We start from the raw sequence: 16,087 nt of genomic DNA, 5'->3' as shown, positions 1-16,087 counted from the left end.
TTGTTTTCTTTTGTTTCATGTTTGCATTTTTTTCGTAATGATTGCTTCAGCATTTCCCTGATAAACATTGTATAGTTCCGATACAAGCTTATATGTATTACATAAATAGTATGGACTGAAATAAAGGCAAACCTTCCACTTTGACCTCTAACAATATATGTATGAATAGAACTTTAAATAAACCAACAAAACATACAAATAAACAAATATATATATATGTACATATTTATCACATAATCCACCTGATATCCAGTGATTTCGCCCGTGTAATATTTTTTGTATATGTCAGTAGTGTAATATGACCTGGAGCAAATTTCATTGGCTGGAAATTCATTGTGACGTCAGACAGAAACAATAAAATGACGTCAGGAAAAATGACGTGACGTCAAGATTACGAGGACGCCCAGTATCAAAATTAGATACATTTTAAAGAGGAAGGACCAATCAAGAATTGATTATTTTCTAACAAGTAAATCAATAAACTATATGGTCTTAAAATCTTGCTTAGAGTTATGCCCCCTTTACAAACAATGACCACTACTGACCTCCAGTTATAATTCTAAAACCAAATGAAATTGAAAAGGGGAAAGTTTACTGGAAAATGAATTTACAAACAATTAAATCAGACTGTTTTAAAGAAATGCTCAAAGCAAAATAATACATAGTGAAACCCAGTCCTGGAACATACTATGAAAGTAGTATTTCTGTATCTGAAACAGATTCAGAGCAAAACGACTTCATTTCATCGGAACGATTACTGGAAAAGTTAGAGACTAAAAATAATTGGATATCAGAATTTGCAAAAAACAGAAGGGCAATCCCTTCAGAATTGAAAACCTTACTGCGAAACAATAATGAAAATGATAATAAATTTCTCCAAATCTCAGATGACCTAGTAGTAAAATACAAAAACAGTCTTCTGATTTTAAACAAGCATTTTAATAAGTGTATTAAGTTGATAATTTTTAACAAAGGTAATGAAATAAAATCCATCAAAAATGGAAAGAAAAACGATTTTAAATTGGAATGCAAACTGGCTCTCTTTAAATGACAAAATAACCAATAGAAAAATCAAGGATTTCCAATGGAGAAGTTATCACAGAAATTTAACGACTGAGTATAAACTTAAATCAATGCAAAAATCAAATGGTCTATGTAACCTATGTAAGAACGAAGAAGAAACACAATATCACCTCTTTAGCAATTGTTTTTTCAATGAATCAATTTGGAACTAAATGGGAAAATTGATTAACGATTCCATTGCAACAAGCAATATTAATGATCAAAACTATATTAATATATATGAGAAAGAAAGAATTCTCGGAATCTCCAAGTATGCGGATAATATAAATGAATGGTGTAACTTTGTAATATTCAACACCAAATGGCAAATTTGGAAAGCAAGGAATAAAAAAAATGAAAATGAAGAACAAAACGCTGATTCTGTAGTGAGCGATATAAAAAACAACTGAAAATTAAAACAGATAATATACAGACATGTACAGATGTTACTAAAAACACTGTAATCATTGTTTTGATAGAGGCCTTAAAACAACATCTAAATAGTGAAATATGGTCAATCGTTTTATTGTATTTTTTTTTCTGAAAAGTTTAAAAAAGTTGTATGTAAAATAATGTGTGTGTGGTGAAATTGACAGAAAAAAATTCTAGGGAATGAAAGAATAATGGATTTTTGAATGACAGATCTAAATGCTATTAAATGAGTGAAAGGGTGAGAATTCAAAATGTAATATTTATACAAATATTAATTAATATTGATACAAAATATTAATTCATAAAATATGAGAGAATAAAATAAAACTGTTGCATATGTATCTGTATTTGCCGATTACTGAATATAATATATTTAGACAGAAAAACGATTACGAGGACGACGTTACAAAATGGCGGCCTTTTCTGGATTTTCGGAATATATTTTGACGTAAATTCTTTGTTATGTAGGTATTTGTAGTTATGTGATAAAAAGTATCTTAAATTTGTGTCCATTTTATATGAAATTTTATGAACTTCGTCTCGAAGTTTTAATTTATGTTCGCCAAGGCTCGCAAAGAAAAAAAATTCTTTTGATAACTTCTTTTAACTCGTTTCATAAAATCTCATATGAAATGAACACTCATGTAAGTTCCTATATAAATAATAATCTTAAGCACTTAGCACTTATATTCTGCCTCTCTCAGTTGATACAAATACATAAAGTATTATAAACAGTCTATCAGTATCTAGAGTCCCTGCGTCTTCCTCTATCCACCAGTAACAATACAGCATTCCCAAGTTTCTTATAATCATCCAGACAGTTGTAGATGTGAACAGACAAACGGACGTACAGCTGGTCGTTAACGGACTTCAGACAGACGTCTATGTGGTGGTCGTGGTAAATAAGGTCCATCAGGGAATTTTTATCGTCCTGTTAATCATAACCAAACTGTTTATTAGAGGGACATGTGTAACATGGTTTTCCTACAACTGTAGGTACAAACCACAACATACTAATCAATACTAAAAAGAATTGATATTGTATATATATGATACAATAAAATTCTGATCTGTGATGAACGTTCGTATTTATTCATATATAACAAATACTGTAACAAAATAATGATTTAGAATTGATATGATAATGTTGGTGATTTATTTTCATTTATATAGAAGAAACTGTTTCTAAAACAAACAACTAAATCACATTTTGGTCAGCGTCATACATTCTCCCTAGATACCTGGGAGGTGCTGAATCCATAAATCTCCGGCAGACGGACCATCCTTAGGAATGGCGGCTCCATGGAGGTCGGGATGTCTAATGTACTCGTCTGCCACAGCCTTACAAGGTACTCAGACGCCATTTCTAACAATCGAGTGTTGTACGCGGAAATTTTCTCCTAAAATGAAAAAGTATGAAATATAGATAAATAAAAGACTTATTGGTCAGTATCCTGTGAAATGTAAGCATTGTAAGCGAAGTCATTCTGTTTAACAAATGAAATGAAATTATTTTTCCCGTTGCTTATATAGAATTCACACAACGAATAGGTGTTGAATATAGGTTTTACTCGACATGAGCACGGTGTCATCGTCTTCCCGAGATACACTCATGAAAATATTGTGCTGAAGTTTGTTCCGGATTCATCAGTGAATCCTTCATGTCAAAACCCGTTACACAGATTATAAGTTGTTTGGGTCGGCTTTACACCTAAACTGTAGCGTATTTTGACGGAAAAAACACCGCACATTCGCTTTCCAACATGCTTTAAAATGATTTGGTATTTGGAGGAAAAATGAATCTGGACGTTACTGGGTCGCGACCAGTTACCGTGATCTCTCGCACAATTCTTTTAAAAAATTTTAACAGCTTAATTAAAGTAGCCATGCAAGTGTTCATTTAACAAACAAACAAACAAAAAAAATAAAAAATCATTTGCAATGATATTGTTAACAAATCTACGCTTTCCTTTTGAAATCAAAGTTTGTAACAATCAATCACAGCGGGGGATAGCTTGAAATCATTACTTAATTGCATATTAATCCTAAAATTTCATGAAATCATCATTTATTTTGTTATTCAATCGGTTTCAAAAATCGTCTGTATCAAAGTAGGTCAAAGTATGCAAAAAAACAGAAGCTTAGAGTTTTCACCATGTGCATACGTCTTGTGTTTACCTTTTTGCAAACAAAATAATTTATATGTATTTAGTAAATTTCTTTGAAGTTTTAGGTCGTCTACACATTTTTTGTCTATTTTACTCCTGCCTAGAGCTGAACTTTTAGTGATTCCCTAGTCACCTATCGAACGCATCTTTAGACAGTCGTTTTTTCCTTGATGCTTTCGATATATGTCACTGGATCCCAAAATAACCATGCATTACGATGATATTATTACACTAAAAGATATCAAATAGATATATGTCGCTTTATTGAAATATATACTAAGTTTTGGTGCAATGAGCAGGTTTTAAAAACATCACGGTAACTGGTCCTGTAGGTATCGTCAACTGTAAGCGGTGAAAATAAATGGCGCCTGGTCAAAAAACATATAGTCAAAATTAAACAATGACTATTGTTACTGAAGTATATTTTCAACGCCTTCTGTGCGTTAGCTTTGACAAAATCGTTAAAAATATGGAAAAAATCCCGGTAACTGGTCGCGACCCAGTATAGAGCTACATTGTAAATCCCGGTAACTGGTTGAGACCCAGTATAGAGCTACATTGTAAATCTCGGTAACTGGTCGCGACCCAGTATAGAGCTACATTGTAAATCCCGGTAACTGGTCGCGACCCAGTATAGAGCTACATTTGTAAATCCCGGTAACGGGTCGCGACCCAGTATAGAACTACATTGTTAATATGTTAATCAACAGCTGTACAGTTTATTTGATAATCTGGGAGTTAAATGGCACGCGCCAGTTGTAGTCGAAATATAGATATATTTTACTCACAAGTCCTCCTTTTGTTCTAATATACTGTATCGCCGCGGGTAAGGAATAAAAACAGCTATCGTCTCTGGTTCCTTGCATACAGAACTGAGACGCAATATCAGCATTTGCGGCGGAGCTGGTGAGGGACCTTAGCGGGAAAGTCAACCTCTTGTTCTTCCACACGAAGGCACATCCCCAGGGCGCGAACAGCCACTTATGGAAGTTACCTGAAACAAAAAAGTGGAATCAATAAAGAGAAAAGTAGGTTTCTGTCTTACATTGTACTTGAAATTGGTTAGATGTTTCTTATTGTAGTGATTGATCAGCGATGTCGATATGACTCCCTGCAATGGGACGTGTGAGGTATCATACAACTAAAGACCTTATTTCATTTTGGTCCATTGCTTAAACAAATTATTGACGTGAAAATTCCAGGAATGCTGATAACCCGTATAAATGTATAAACAAAAATATTTTACTGATTTTGGGTTAAAATTGCTATAAAATTGTACCTGTAAAAAAGTCAGCTTTCGTTTCTTTCAAACTTAGGGGGATGTGTCCTGGAGCATGCGCACCATCAACAATTGTAACAACATTATACTTCTGACAAAGTTGGACGATTTCAGCCACCGGAAACATCATCGCACACGGACATGAGACGTAGTCTGAAAATAGACCATTAGTTAGTATTTACATACATATGTATATTTAATGTAAAGTAAAACTTTTTTACTTATTATGATTCCATGGGGTTAGGAGAAGTTATTCGCTATAAAGTGTTTGAAACTTATTGCTAAAAATTCCTAGGATACGGTATTTCACATCAACACTAGGATTAGAACGTCCATTTCCGTTCTTACATACTAGGGAAATAATAATAAAAATCGTTATCTGAAAGAGAATGTTTTAAAAATGCACATCATTCATTATGGAGTCACAATAAAAAGAAACATGCATCGCAGGATATGACGTAACATACCAATCACAACTGCCCGGATGTTTAGAATACTGTCCAGCGAATCCCTGTACAGTTTGACCACTTGATTTGTGTCCTTGATGGGTGGGACGATGTCCACTACCCTGGTCGTTATACCTATATGAAAAACAATGTCAACAAGTAGCTCTATTTCATGTATTCCGGTGATAAAATATGCAATTACTTTCAAAGATAAATACAAATATGAAACTAGAATCAAATTATTTACATTATCATTTACATTTATTTTACAAGTTATAGTCAAAACATTAGAATAATGGTGTAATGCATTACAATAGGTTTAAAATAAAACCCGGAACATCTTACAGTTCGAGCTGGTAACTTGATCAAGGAATGTGATCATTCCTTGATAATGGTAACGGATTACCTCCATCTTCACAATGTCCCACTGGCATCACCGTCAACAGTGCAATTATATAATACATTGCTTGTATAAATATCAGAGAGTGTAACATGGGCGACTCTAGTAGAACTTTCTGTCTGGATTTTATGGGAAAACTACAGATGCCTATCAAAGGAGAAGAAAGGGGAAATGATGAAAATAGGATAAGAGAGATACAACCTACAGTGTGTCCATATGTAGAGTCCCGATATGTCCTCTCAAATAGGATGGGACAAATACTTTCTTGTTGTGATACTTGATTGCTAATTCTTTAGACCGTCCATTCTATATCAATCTATAGCTACTGTAAAACAAAGTTTCATGCACACTAGACAAACGAGGAATTCGTGACAATGTTTGTGAGATAATATTGTAGAAATCATCAAAAGTAACCTTCGTACTTTACCAAACCAAATGTTAAACTGTACACTAATAAACAAAATTAAAAGAGAACAACAGTTAACGATTGCAGACTAACAAACATATCCATGTCCGGGGTTGGGTAGGTCCAGAAGTGATCGTCTGCTTCATACTGAAAAGAATTCTCTCATTAATAAAACAGCATTTAATTTAGTACCTATAGTCTATACCACAATTGTCATATCAATATATCAAATGTTTTACATAAAGTTTTTTTTATAGTTAAATCTGGCCATTTTCATTCAATACATTGTATTTGATATATGTTTCCCCTTAAACATCAAAATAAACAAATAAGATTAACTATTTCTTTTTAAGGAGATAAAATTGGTGACAAAATATGTCTTGATTTAATCAATGATGTGTTACATAATTAGCTATGCCTACTTCCCTTTCTTTTATGAAATTAGTTTTGATTTTTGATTCAGTATATTGAATTGTATATATTCTGAAAAAGTAACATTTTTAAGAGACATCAATTGTGATAACATTTCATTGAAATATAAATAATTCAATTTTGCTTGTTACGAGCATTTTCATTGGTTTAGAAATTTACTTTGTCAGCCCATAAAGGAAAAAATGGCGTTTGTGACGTTGCCTCTGATTGGCTGAGATGACGGCGTAATGGTTTCATAGACAAAAGAGTCCCAAAATGAAGTTTGAATATTGAAGAGATTATTTTTAGTAAATTGAATTATAAGGATTAATTTGAATAGAATTTTTATGTTAAGGAGATATAGCACGCGGTTTATTTAGAGTACCTTCAGATATTTGTGTTATATCTCCATAACACAAAAAATATATTCAAGTGAATCTTTAAATAAAGGAAATAATGGGTTGTTTTCAGCCAGGCAACTACTCCGTAGCCGGTTTTGCAAAATTTCAAACGAGGTTGCTATTCATGTAAAACTATGTATAGATGATACGTTTGTAGGGGAAAGGCATATGTAACTGATAAAAACTTACTGTCTGCTAAATTAACGACATATGAATAGCAAAACATTTTTTTACAACTAAATACGATAAATAAATAGTGCATAAATAATGATTGGATATAATTATTTTAACGTCTTTATAACAGCCGATTAAAATTAAAATATTTTACTTTGAATTGAATGTCATCATAGTAATTATTGAAATTCTCTAGCTAGAACAATATGCTTACTAACCTTTATGGTATAAGAGTTGTGCGCATGCGTTGTTTGTGGACACGAAGGCTTGATTAGTGACTATTATGGTATCTCCAGACTTGAGTGGTATAGACATCATAATCGCGTTGATACCTGTATGATAACAGATAACAACAACCAACATTGTATTTCAATTTTTGGCTTCGAAAAAAACATCACAGACAATAATTAGTTATTTGTATATTATTATTCATTTTACAAGCTAACCGATACTTACATTATATATGTCATTGGCTTCTTAGGTAAAATATATGTTTTCGTTTAAATATAACATACAGTGTATAAAACAATAATGACAATTAAAAAGCTAACCTAATTTTATTATTTGCGTGTCCCTGTGTTTTGGCTGAGATGACCAAGATTGCATTTTACGGTCTCGGAATAGCAGTTCAGACTGCTTGTTTTACAAGTGTTCATAGAAATTTAACTGTTGAAAACAGATATATCTAGATTTAATATCCCATTAAAAGTTACATAATATAAGACCACGATCGAGAGCATCGTGGGTAGCGATAGGCCAAGGACACCTCCTTGCAGGTAGTGTATGGGATTTGCAAATTATTTAGTCTAGATGAAATATGTAAATAATGAATGTTCTTGCAATATTTCCAACGTTTGACATTTTTGTTTTGCTATAATTAATATCGATGCTGCTATCGTTTATGGTGACTGTGTATTCTGTTTATCCTGTAAATTTTTCATTATATATACAGAAGATGGTATTCAAAACGAAAGCAAATTGCCTGTTATTAACACGATTTCGCTCAAAGCGAAACGCTTCTTTGATGATCAAGAAAAGATGCATTCACTAAACCGAATGAGTGTGTACTCCTTTTGACTACCGTGGGAAATATGTAAGCGACGTCATTCCGGTGATTGTGACGTCACTGTTTGGCGGGACTGACTGCCGTTTCATTCACTCGTCACTGGAATGTTCGGGATCAAGTCATCAAATTTAGAAATTGAATCAAACGAAAGAAATTAAACATTTATTTACTGACATCGTAATATTTTTCTATTGCAACTATTACAGGAAATTCTTAAAATCCGATATCGAGTTCTGTGCCCGACTAATGTCGATATTAGTGTTGAAAATGCATTGTTTCTTGATATTGTTCCGCTTCTTTTGTTGACTTTAAATTCGTAAAATGAACTTTACCCGCGAAGGGCGTCAGAACGCTTGTTTTCAACGGGAATAACCACCGTAGTGATAAAGACCTTCCAAGTATGGCAAAAGTGAATATCTGCATCAGGGAAATACGGACACAAAAAGTCGATTTTCTCCAAAAATAAGAAAGTTACACTACATTAATTTTGCTGGAACACTTAAAAAATCGTTCTGATTTCAGAACAATTGGAATTATGAAGAAACCTCTGGCAGTACTTTTATTATTATTATTATATATAATGTAAGTTAATTACCTGAAGTGACATTTGGAACAAGGACGACGTCATCTGGATCGGCGTTTAGAAACTCCGCTACGGAGTCACGACTCTTTATCCAATTAGATTGTTTCTTTCTCATGAACGTATTGGTTGGCTGTCTCCTCGCCTCGTCTTCGAATCTATAATGGAAACGTTGCGATGGTGACTTTTGAAATCAACATATGACATTCGAACGCATTCCTTACCCGTTCCTCTTTGGCTTTGTGAGATTTTTCCTTAAAATATTATCTATAAGTTTGACCTTAGATAATCGATCTTTCTTCAGATTGTAATTTCGTTGAAGTGTTTTTGTGGTTTAAAATATATAACAAATTATGTAAGAAAAACAGGTCTCGATATAAAACTGGTCTTGTATTAAAGGATTAATATGATTTTCACATTTTTCTGCATTTGAGTCTTACAGATATGTGATGCTTGGAAATCAACTGACATTGAATACTATGGACTATAATGCTGAAAACGCTGGTTAGATGACAGCGCTGGGATGACGTCATTTCAGGTACGTTAATCTATATGGCATCACCTGATATTCTCTTCTGATATAACCTCTACATATTTGTAAAGGCACCACGTGTTCAAAAACAACACTAAATCATGCAATATTCAAAGGAGATTTATGCTGGCCTGAAATATGTAACTTCAAGATTTGTTCACAGACAAAATCATAAATATTCATACACTATATATAGATAGCATTTCCATCACGATAGTAGTATGTAATAACACATAAGTGTTTAAAAGTGTTTGTTGATGACTCATCTATTTAAAGTGTATAGGATACTAATAAGTTAGGATATATTTTGACAGAATGAAGGTATCATAGACCAAGCTAAAAGGAATATATAAAAAAATAATAATGGATTCAGTACTATGTAGTAGACGTGTTCAATCAAAAGCTTTATTGTGTATTTGTCGATTACAGTAAAGCATTTGATAGCATTGTACATAATAAGCTTTGGCTTAAATTATGGCGATGTGGAATTAGGGGTAGATTGTTGAAAGTAATTATATCAATTTATGATAATGTAAAATCATGTACTAAATTAAGTGGAAAATTATCTGCAATGTTCGATTTACATGTTGGAGTCTTACAAGGGGAATCTTTGTCCCCGATACTTTATTCTCTTTTTTATTGATATAGAAAGTGAGTTGATAAACTCCAATTGTCAAAGCTATCAATTGCAACTTTTAAATTTGTTTAAACTTATGTATACTGACGACACAGTTTTGTTTATTGAAGATGCTAATGACCTACAAAATATGTTAGATTGTCTGCAAAATTATTCAAATACATGGAGTTTATCTGCTAATATTGATAAAACCAAAATAGTTGTTTTTAGAAAAAGCAAGCGTTTACAGGCTAATGAGTGCTTGACCTTTCATAGAAGAGCTATAGATATTGTTGACAATTTTGTTATTTGGGGCTAGTTTTCAATTATGATGGGAAATTTACTCTAGTGCTTAATACTTTAGCATCACAAGGAAGAAAGTCATACTATCTCCTTAATAGTAGAATGTCAAAATATATGCTTAATGTTGAAACAAAATTATCATTATTTGATACTTATGTGTCATGTGTGCTTAATTACTGTTGCGAGGTATGGGGCTTTCACCCAGCACCTAAGATTGAAGCTGTACATCTTTTATTCCTGAAGAGTTTATTGAAGGTGAAAAAAACAGTCAATAGTTCTATGGTGTATTTTGAGACTGGTAGGTTTACTTTACATATACAGCGTAAAATAATGGTGATGAAATATTGGTTAAAGCTATTAAGAATAGATAATTGTATTCTAAAATCATGCTATAATGCTCTATTTGAACTCATTATAAAAAAGTCTGATTATAAATTAAATTGGTTGTATGATATAAAAAAATGATTAATGTAGATGTGGTTTCAACAATATTTGGATTTCTCAGAATGTAGATAATGAAAAACACTTTCTGGAAGTATATTCACAGCGCTTGCATGATATATTTATTCAGCAATTGCGTTGCGCATTTGATGTTTCTTCTAAATGTGAAATTTACAAACATCTTGTTGATAACTTTGAAATTCAATTTTATTTAAAGAAACCTTTGAATTCTAAAACTAAACAAATATTGAGTAAATATCGAAAGCAAGCCCACTCTCTGCATATTGAAGCTGGCCGTTATAACGCCGTTCCCAGAGGCGATAGACTTTGTATTGTTTGTGTCAAAAATGATGTAGAAGATGCAATGCATTTTGTAATACTATGTCCTGCTTATTCTGAGTTACGTAAACAGTTTATAAAAGCTTATTACCACAAACACCCAAGTGTATATAAATTAATTATGTTATTTTCATCTAAAAATGTAAAGAACTTATAATATGCTGGGAAAATATTTGATCCAGGCAACAGAAAAAAAAGGAAAATTCTCATTAATCTGTAGTATATCATACTCATTTATTAGTCTGATTGTCTTAGTCTTAACTTGTTATGAAGTATATCGGAATTATCCTCCGCCATCTTGAAACATAACAATGATTATTGTATTATGTATTTATGTATTTGTTAAATCTATATACTGTATTGCACTTGGAAAATAAAAAAAAATTGAGAAAACTTGAATCAGATATTCCATTACAGGTGTAAAAGGTGTGAAATCGACGGCGTCACTCTGCAGTATTTGCCTAATTCTTGGACAAAATTATTTTAATTTCAATGAATGTGTAATATTTATCACCCTAAAATAGTTTGTTATATTTACGCGAATTTACTTTTTACCAAAGTGGAGACATCGCTCTTTATAGGACAGTTGCAAATTCTATTTTAGTAATGAGTTTCACTAGAATTTTTTTTGTATTTTTGAGAGTTCAATTAAAACATCTTGGGAGTTAAGGGGTTAAGTGTCTGATGTGAGTCTAAACACGCAGAAGGAGTCTTTGATTTTATTATTAAAATCATCTTGTTAAATGATTTATTACCTAGGACACTCCATTGTATATTATTTACGTTGAACATTTTCCCGTATCATATATAACTCATAATAGTATGACTCTGTATATGTGTTGACAGACATCGAGATATAAGTGCATTGGACTAGTTCAGACACCTCAGTGTAATGTTCTCTTTGAATACATGTAGTGATTTTGAGAACATATATAGCTTGTTTTATTAGAAAGTTAATATGTTTAGGAAAGATAGATGTTTTGTTTAGTGTAAATATGGAACTACTCAAGCACAGAGGCCTTTGAGTACTGTAAAGGCTGTAATAGTAATCTGGTATAGGTTTACGCATCTCGCTTTGGTTTGTATGTTTGATGTGTACACGATTTTGGTCAGTGTCGCATTGTGGACATCGCCTTGGTCCATATTAGGCACATGTTGAGCACGTGCATAAGGTAAAAGGTTAGGATTGGTCAATAGAATAATTTGGGAGTTGATGAATATTAATTATTATTGAAGCCGTATAAATAGAGGTGCGCGCTTTAAATAAAGATAATTTTCCAGTAGTTTTAGAAGTAGGTGAAAGGACCGTTACTTTGTGAGGATACTTACCTGGTACAGGGGATACCGTGATCAGCAAGGCGGTTTCCGCCAGTTGTCACATGATGGTTCACTTAGGTGTACTACCCTATCCCCCGTACCAGGTCAGAAGGGAGGATGGGTTTATAAAAAAAAAAAAAAAAAAAAAGTTACTTTGTGAGGATGAACTTGTAAATAGACTTGTGTGAACATTGTGTGAAAGAGCCTGGCCAGGGTTAGTGTGAGAGTACGATGAGGATTTATACTTCGCTGTTAACTGAATGTACTTTGGATTCACTGTGGATTAATAAAGTTCGCAACTGTATCCATCTGGTCAAGTCATTTATCACACCACATTTCATCCCAAAAAGAACACATCAACGTGACATTATTAAGAACTATTTATAACGACTTCTTTGTGATCCATGTGTACCTGTATGTTATGTATGAAGGTCTATCCTACTGACTCATTCATATACTATACTTTTATCGAGCCTTACCCATACAAAAGTACTGTAGTTTGATCCTTGTGTACCTGTATGTTATGAATGAAGGTCTATCCTACTGACTCATTCATATACTATATTTTTATCGAGCCTTACCCATACAAAAGTACTGTAGTTTGATCCATGTGTACCTGTATGTTATAGATGAAGGTCTATCCTACTGACTCATTCATATACTATACTTTTATCGAGCCTTACCCATACAAAAGTACTGTAGTTTGATCCATGTGTACCTGTATGTTATAGATGAAGGTCTATCCTACTGACTCATTCATATACTATACTTTTATCGAGCCTTACCCATACAAAAGTACTGTAGTTTGATCCATGTGTACCTGTATGTTATAGGTGAAGGTCTATCCTACTGACTCATTCATATACTATACTTTTATCGAGCCTTACCCATACAAAAGTACTGTAGTTTGATCCTTGTGTACCTGTATGTTATGTATGAAGGTCTATCCTACTGACTCATTCATATACTATATTTTTATCGAGCCTTACCCATACAAAAGTACTGTAGTTTGATCCATGTGTACCTGTATGTTATGTATGAAGGTCTATCCTACTGACTCATTCATATACTATACTTTTATCGAGCCTTACCCATACAAAAGTACTGTAGTTTGATCCTTGTGTACCTGTATGTTATAGATGAAGGTCTATCCTACTGACTCATTCATATACTATACTTTTATCGAGCCTTACCCATACAAAAGTACTGTAGTTTGATCCATGTGTACCTGTATGTTATAGATGAAGGTCTATCCTACTGACTCATTCATATACTATACTTTTATCGAGCCTTACCCATACAAAAGTACTGTAGTTTGATCCTTGTGTACCTGTATGTTATGTATGAAGGTCTATCCTACTGACTCATTCATATACTATACTTTTATCCAGCCTTACCCATACAAGCCTTACCCATACAAAAGTACTGTAGTTTGATCCATGTGTACCTGTATGTTATAGATGAAGGTCTATCCTACTGACTCATTCATATACTATACTTTTATCGAGCCTTACCCATACAAAAGTACTGTAGTTTGATCCATGTGTACCTGTATGTTATAGATGAAGGTCTATCCTACTGACTCATTCATATACTATACTTTTATCCAGCCTTACCCATACAAAAGTACTACACGTTTTATTACGATTGTGTGTTATCTTACACAAGTGTAGACATTAACACTTTTAGTTAGTTACTGGCCAGTCACCTGAATGACTCTGCCTATACGTAGACTTTGTCACACCAGCTAAAGTCGTTGTTACAGTGTCATATTTCACCGAATGGCCTGTACATGTTTTCGCTTTGTTTTTGTTTGTCTTGTTTTTTTAAAGCTTGACTGATTGCTGACACGTTTTATGGTAGGTAATAAATATAATTTAAGAGAGTTGTCAGTAAATCTGTAAAACTAAGAACAGACCAGACCAATCTTTAAACTTGATAGTCATTTTAAAGCTATAGTGATGGATGTAATTACCGATAAACACCTACAATATACACTTACCTTTGCTGGGCTTCAATCACTGGTTTAGGAACAGCTCCTTTATATCCATGGTTCAAAAATGTATACCCATCTTCTAGTACAAAGTCTTTTTGGCGTAACTTAGATCCAAACTCTGGGAAAATGACATCTAGGTCCTCCATGTCACCTAAAGGTTTCAGCTTCAAAGTTCTGTGTCTTCTGTAGTAAGTAGAGCACATCAGATCACTGGAGAGGTGAATACCTTGTCATGCGTACCAACGTATTAAAATTATTTTTTAACACAAAGGCATGTACAGTTGGTAGTAGACTAAAGGTTACACCCTTGTGCACACGGAGTGCACGAGGTTTAGACTACAGGTAGACACGGAGTGCACTACGTTTAGACTACAGGTAGACACGGAGTGCACAAGATTTAGACTACAGGTAGACACGGAGTGCACAAGATTTAGACTACAGGTAGACACGGAGTGCACAAGATTCAGACTACAGGTAGACACGGAGTGCACTACGTGTGAACACGGTGTCCACTACAGGTGGACATGGTGTCCAGGTACATTCCGACCTAGACAGACAAGGTGATGTGTTACAGTTAGGGATCGGGGAAAAATACGTTCTTCAATTTGAAATAATACATAGAGTGCTCTAATTATAATTTTTTAGTGTTTTTTTTTTTTAATTACAACATTTACAATTTAATGTACAGTATATTTAACTATATAATACGATATTTTTAGTATACATGAATAAAACCTTTTCACTGCAAAAGTAATAAAGATTGATTTATATTCATTAAGTATATGTCTATTTAATTTTATATCAGTAGTTTCCATTTCATATCTTAAGTAGTGAAGTTACCAAGGACTCATAAAAAAGTACGATAAAGTCGCTATTTACGTACAATGGTCAAGACAATTTGCATAAATTATGATGACCGGTGGCCTTATTTCTGCCCGTCATTTGCACATGTGTACGTATCTGCGCAACTTCCGGTTGAAAGAAGGTCACACTAAAGACAGGATTTTGCCGATATTATTACGAGTAAATATGAAATAATGTTCAGCAATTATATATTGATATTAACAAAACAATCATGAACGCCCATGAGCGAGGTCTTTGTAACACGTGTGTAAAACTAAGAAACTTGTGAAGTGAAATCGGTTGATCGCTGGTATCTGACGCACAATTCAATACGTACATTTTTTGTATACTCAGTACATACTCGTAGGGCCTACCACAATAAATATCGTACAGTAGGCCTATGTTGTACCGATATTATTTAAGCAATGATATAATGACAATCCTCGTCAGCATGCCAAATGAAGAGGAAGTTCTCTGTACTTTCAGAATCTCGATCGTTACAGTTTTCACGACATGCCGGAAAATGTTAAAGTTGTCGTACATGTGATGTTGATCTTATTATTTATATTACGTGAAGCATTATCCAAATAAAACAACATAATGTCTGTTAAATGTTAACTAAATAGAGTATTAACAACAAAACTTGTCGGAAGCGACAGTTCTTTGTTTACAGAGTGTGTCCACGACATTCTTTTGTGACACATGTGTTAGTCACCTGATTATTCAGTGCGGGAAACACAGGCATGTGTGTTTGTTTACGTAATGTCTGATTGCTGAATGTAAACAAATACGGACACAGACTGCTTGGCTTACAACCGATGTTGACCATACTTATATTTTGATACACTGGAGAACATACATGTAGACTTCATGAG

General features: G+C 33.3%; 1 protein-coding gene and 1 pseudogene across 1 annotated transcript; one reads left to right on the top strand and one right to left on the bottom strand.

Annotated features, from left to right (window-relative positions):
- On the bottom strand, positions 1–15,748 carry LOC138306750 (uncharacterized). Its single transcript, XM_069247218.1, has 9 exons — positions 15,550–15,748; positions 14,376–14,552; positions 8,841–8,983; positions 7,398–7,511; positions 5,409–5,522; positions 4,942–5,094; positions 4,451–4,656; positions 2,736–2,894; positions 1–2,425 (listed from the first exon to the last, which is right to left on the bottom strand). The coding sequence occupies exons 2-9, from the start codon at positions 14,513–14,515 to the stop codon at positions 2,234–2,236; spliced, it is 1,221 nt and encodes a 406-aa protein (XP_069103319.1). The 5' UTR covers positions 14,516–14,552; positions 15,550–15,748; the 3' UTR covers positions 1–2,233.
- LOC138308467 (uncharacterized) lies at positions 9,942–11,213 on the top strand (annotated as a pseudogene).
- Positions 15,749–16,087: the final 339 nt, after the last annotated feature.

The sequence above is a fragment of the Argopecten irradians genome, chromosome 1 (genome assembly GCF_041381155.1).
Source record: "Argopecten irradians isolate NY chromosome 1, Ai_NY, whole genome shotgun sequence".
NCBI classification, from domain to species: Eukaryota; Metazoa; Mollusca; class Bivalvia; order Pectinida; family Pectinidae; genus Argopecten; species Argopecten irradians.
Note: the sequence above shows the minus strand (reverse complement) of the source record. Positions and strands in the feature narration are given on the sequence as shown.

Bases quoted from the DNA above. Each gene is read 5' to 3' on its own strand.
- LOC138306750 (XM_069247218.1), bottom strand. From the start codon at position 14,515: ATGGAGGACCTAGATGTCATTTTCCCAGAGTTTGGATCTAAGTTACGC. The intron at 5,523-7,397 runs GTTAGTAAGCAT...TTTTTCATATAG, and splicing joins ACAACTCTTATACCATAAAG to GTATAACGACCAGGGTAGTG. The intron at 2,426-2,735 runs GTATCTAGGGAG...TATGATTAACAG, and splicing joins ATGGATTCAGCACCTCCCAG to GACGATAAAAATTCCCTGAT.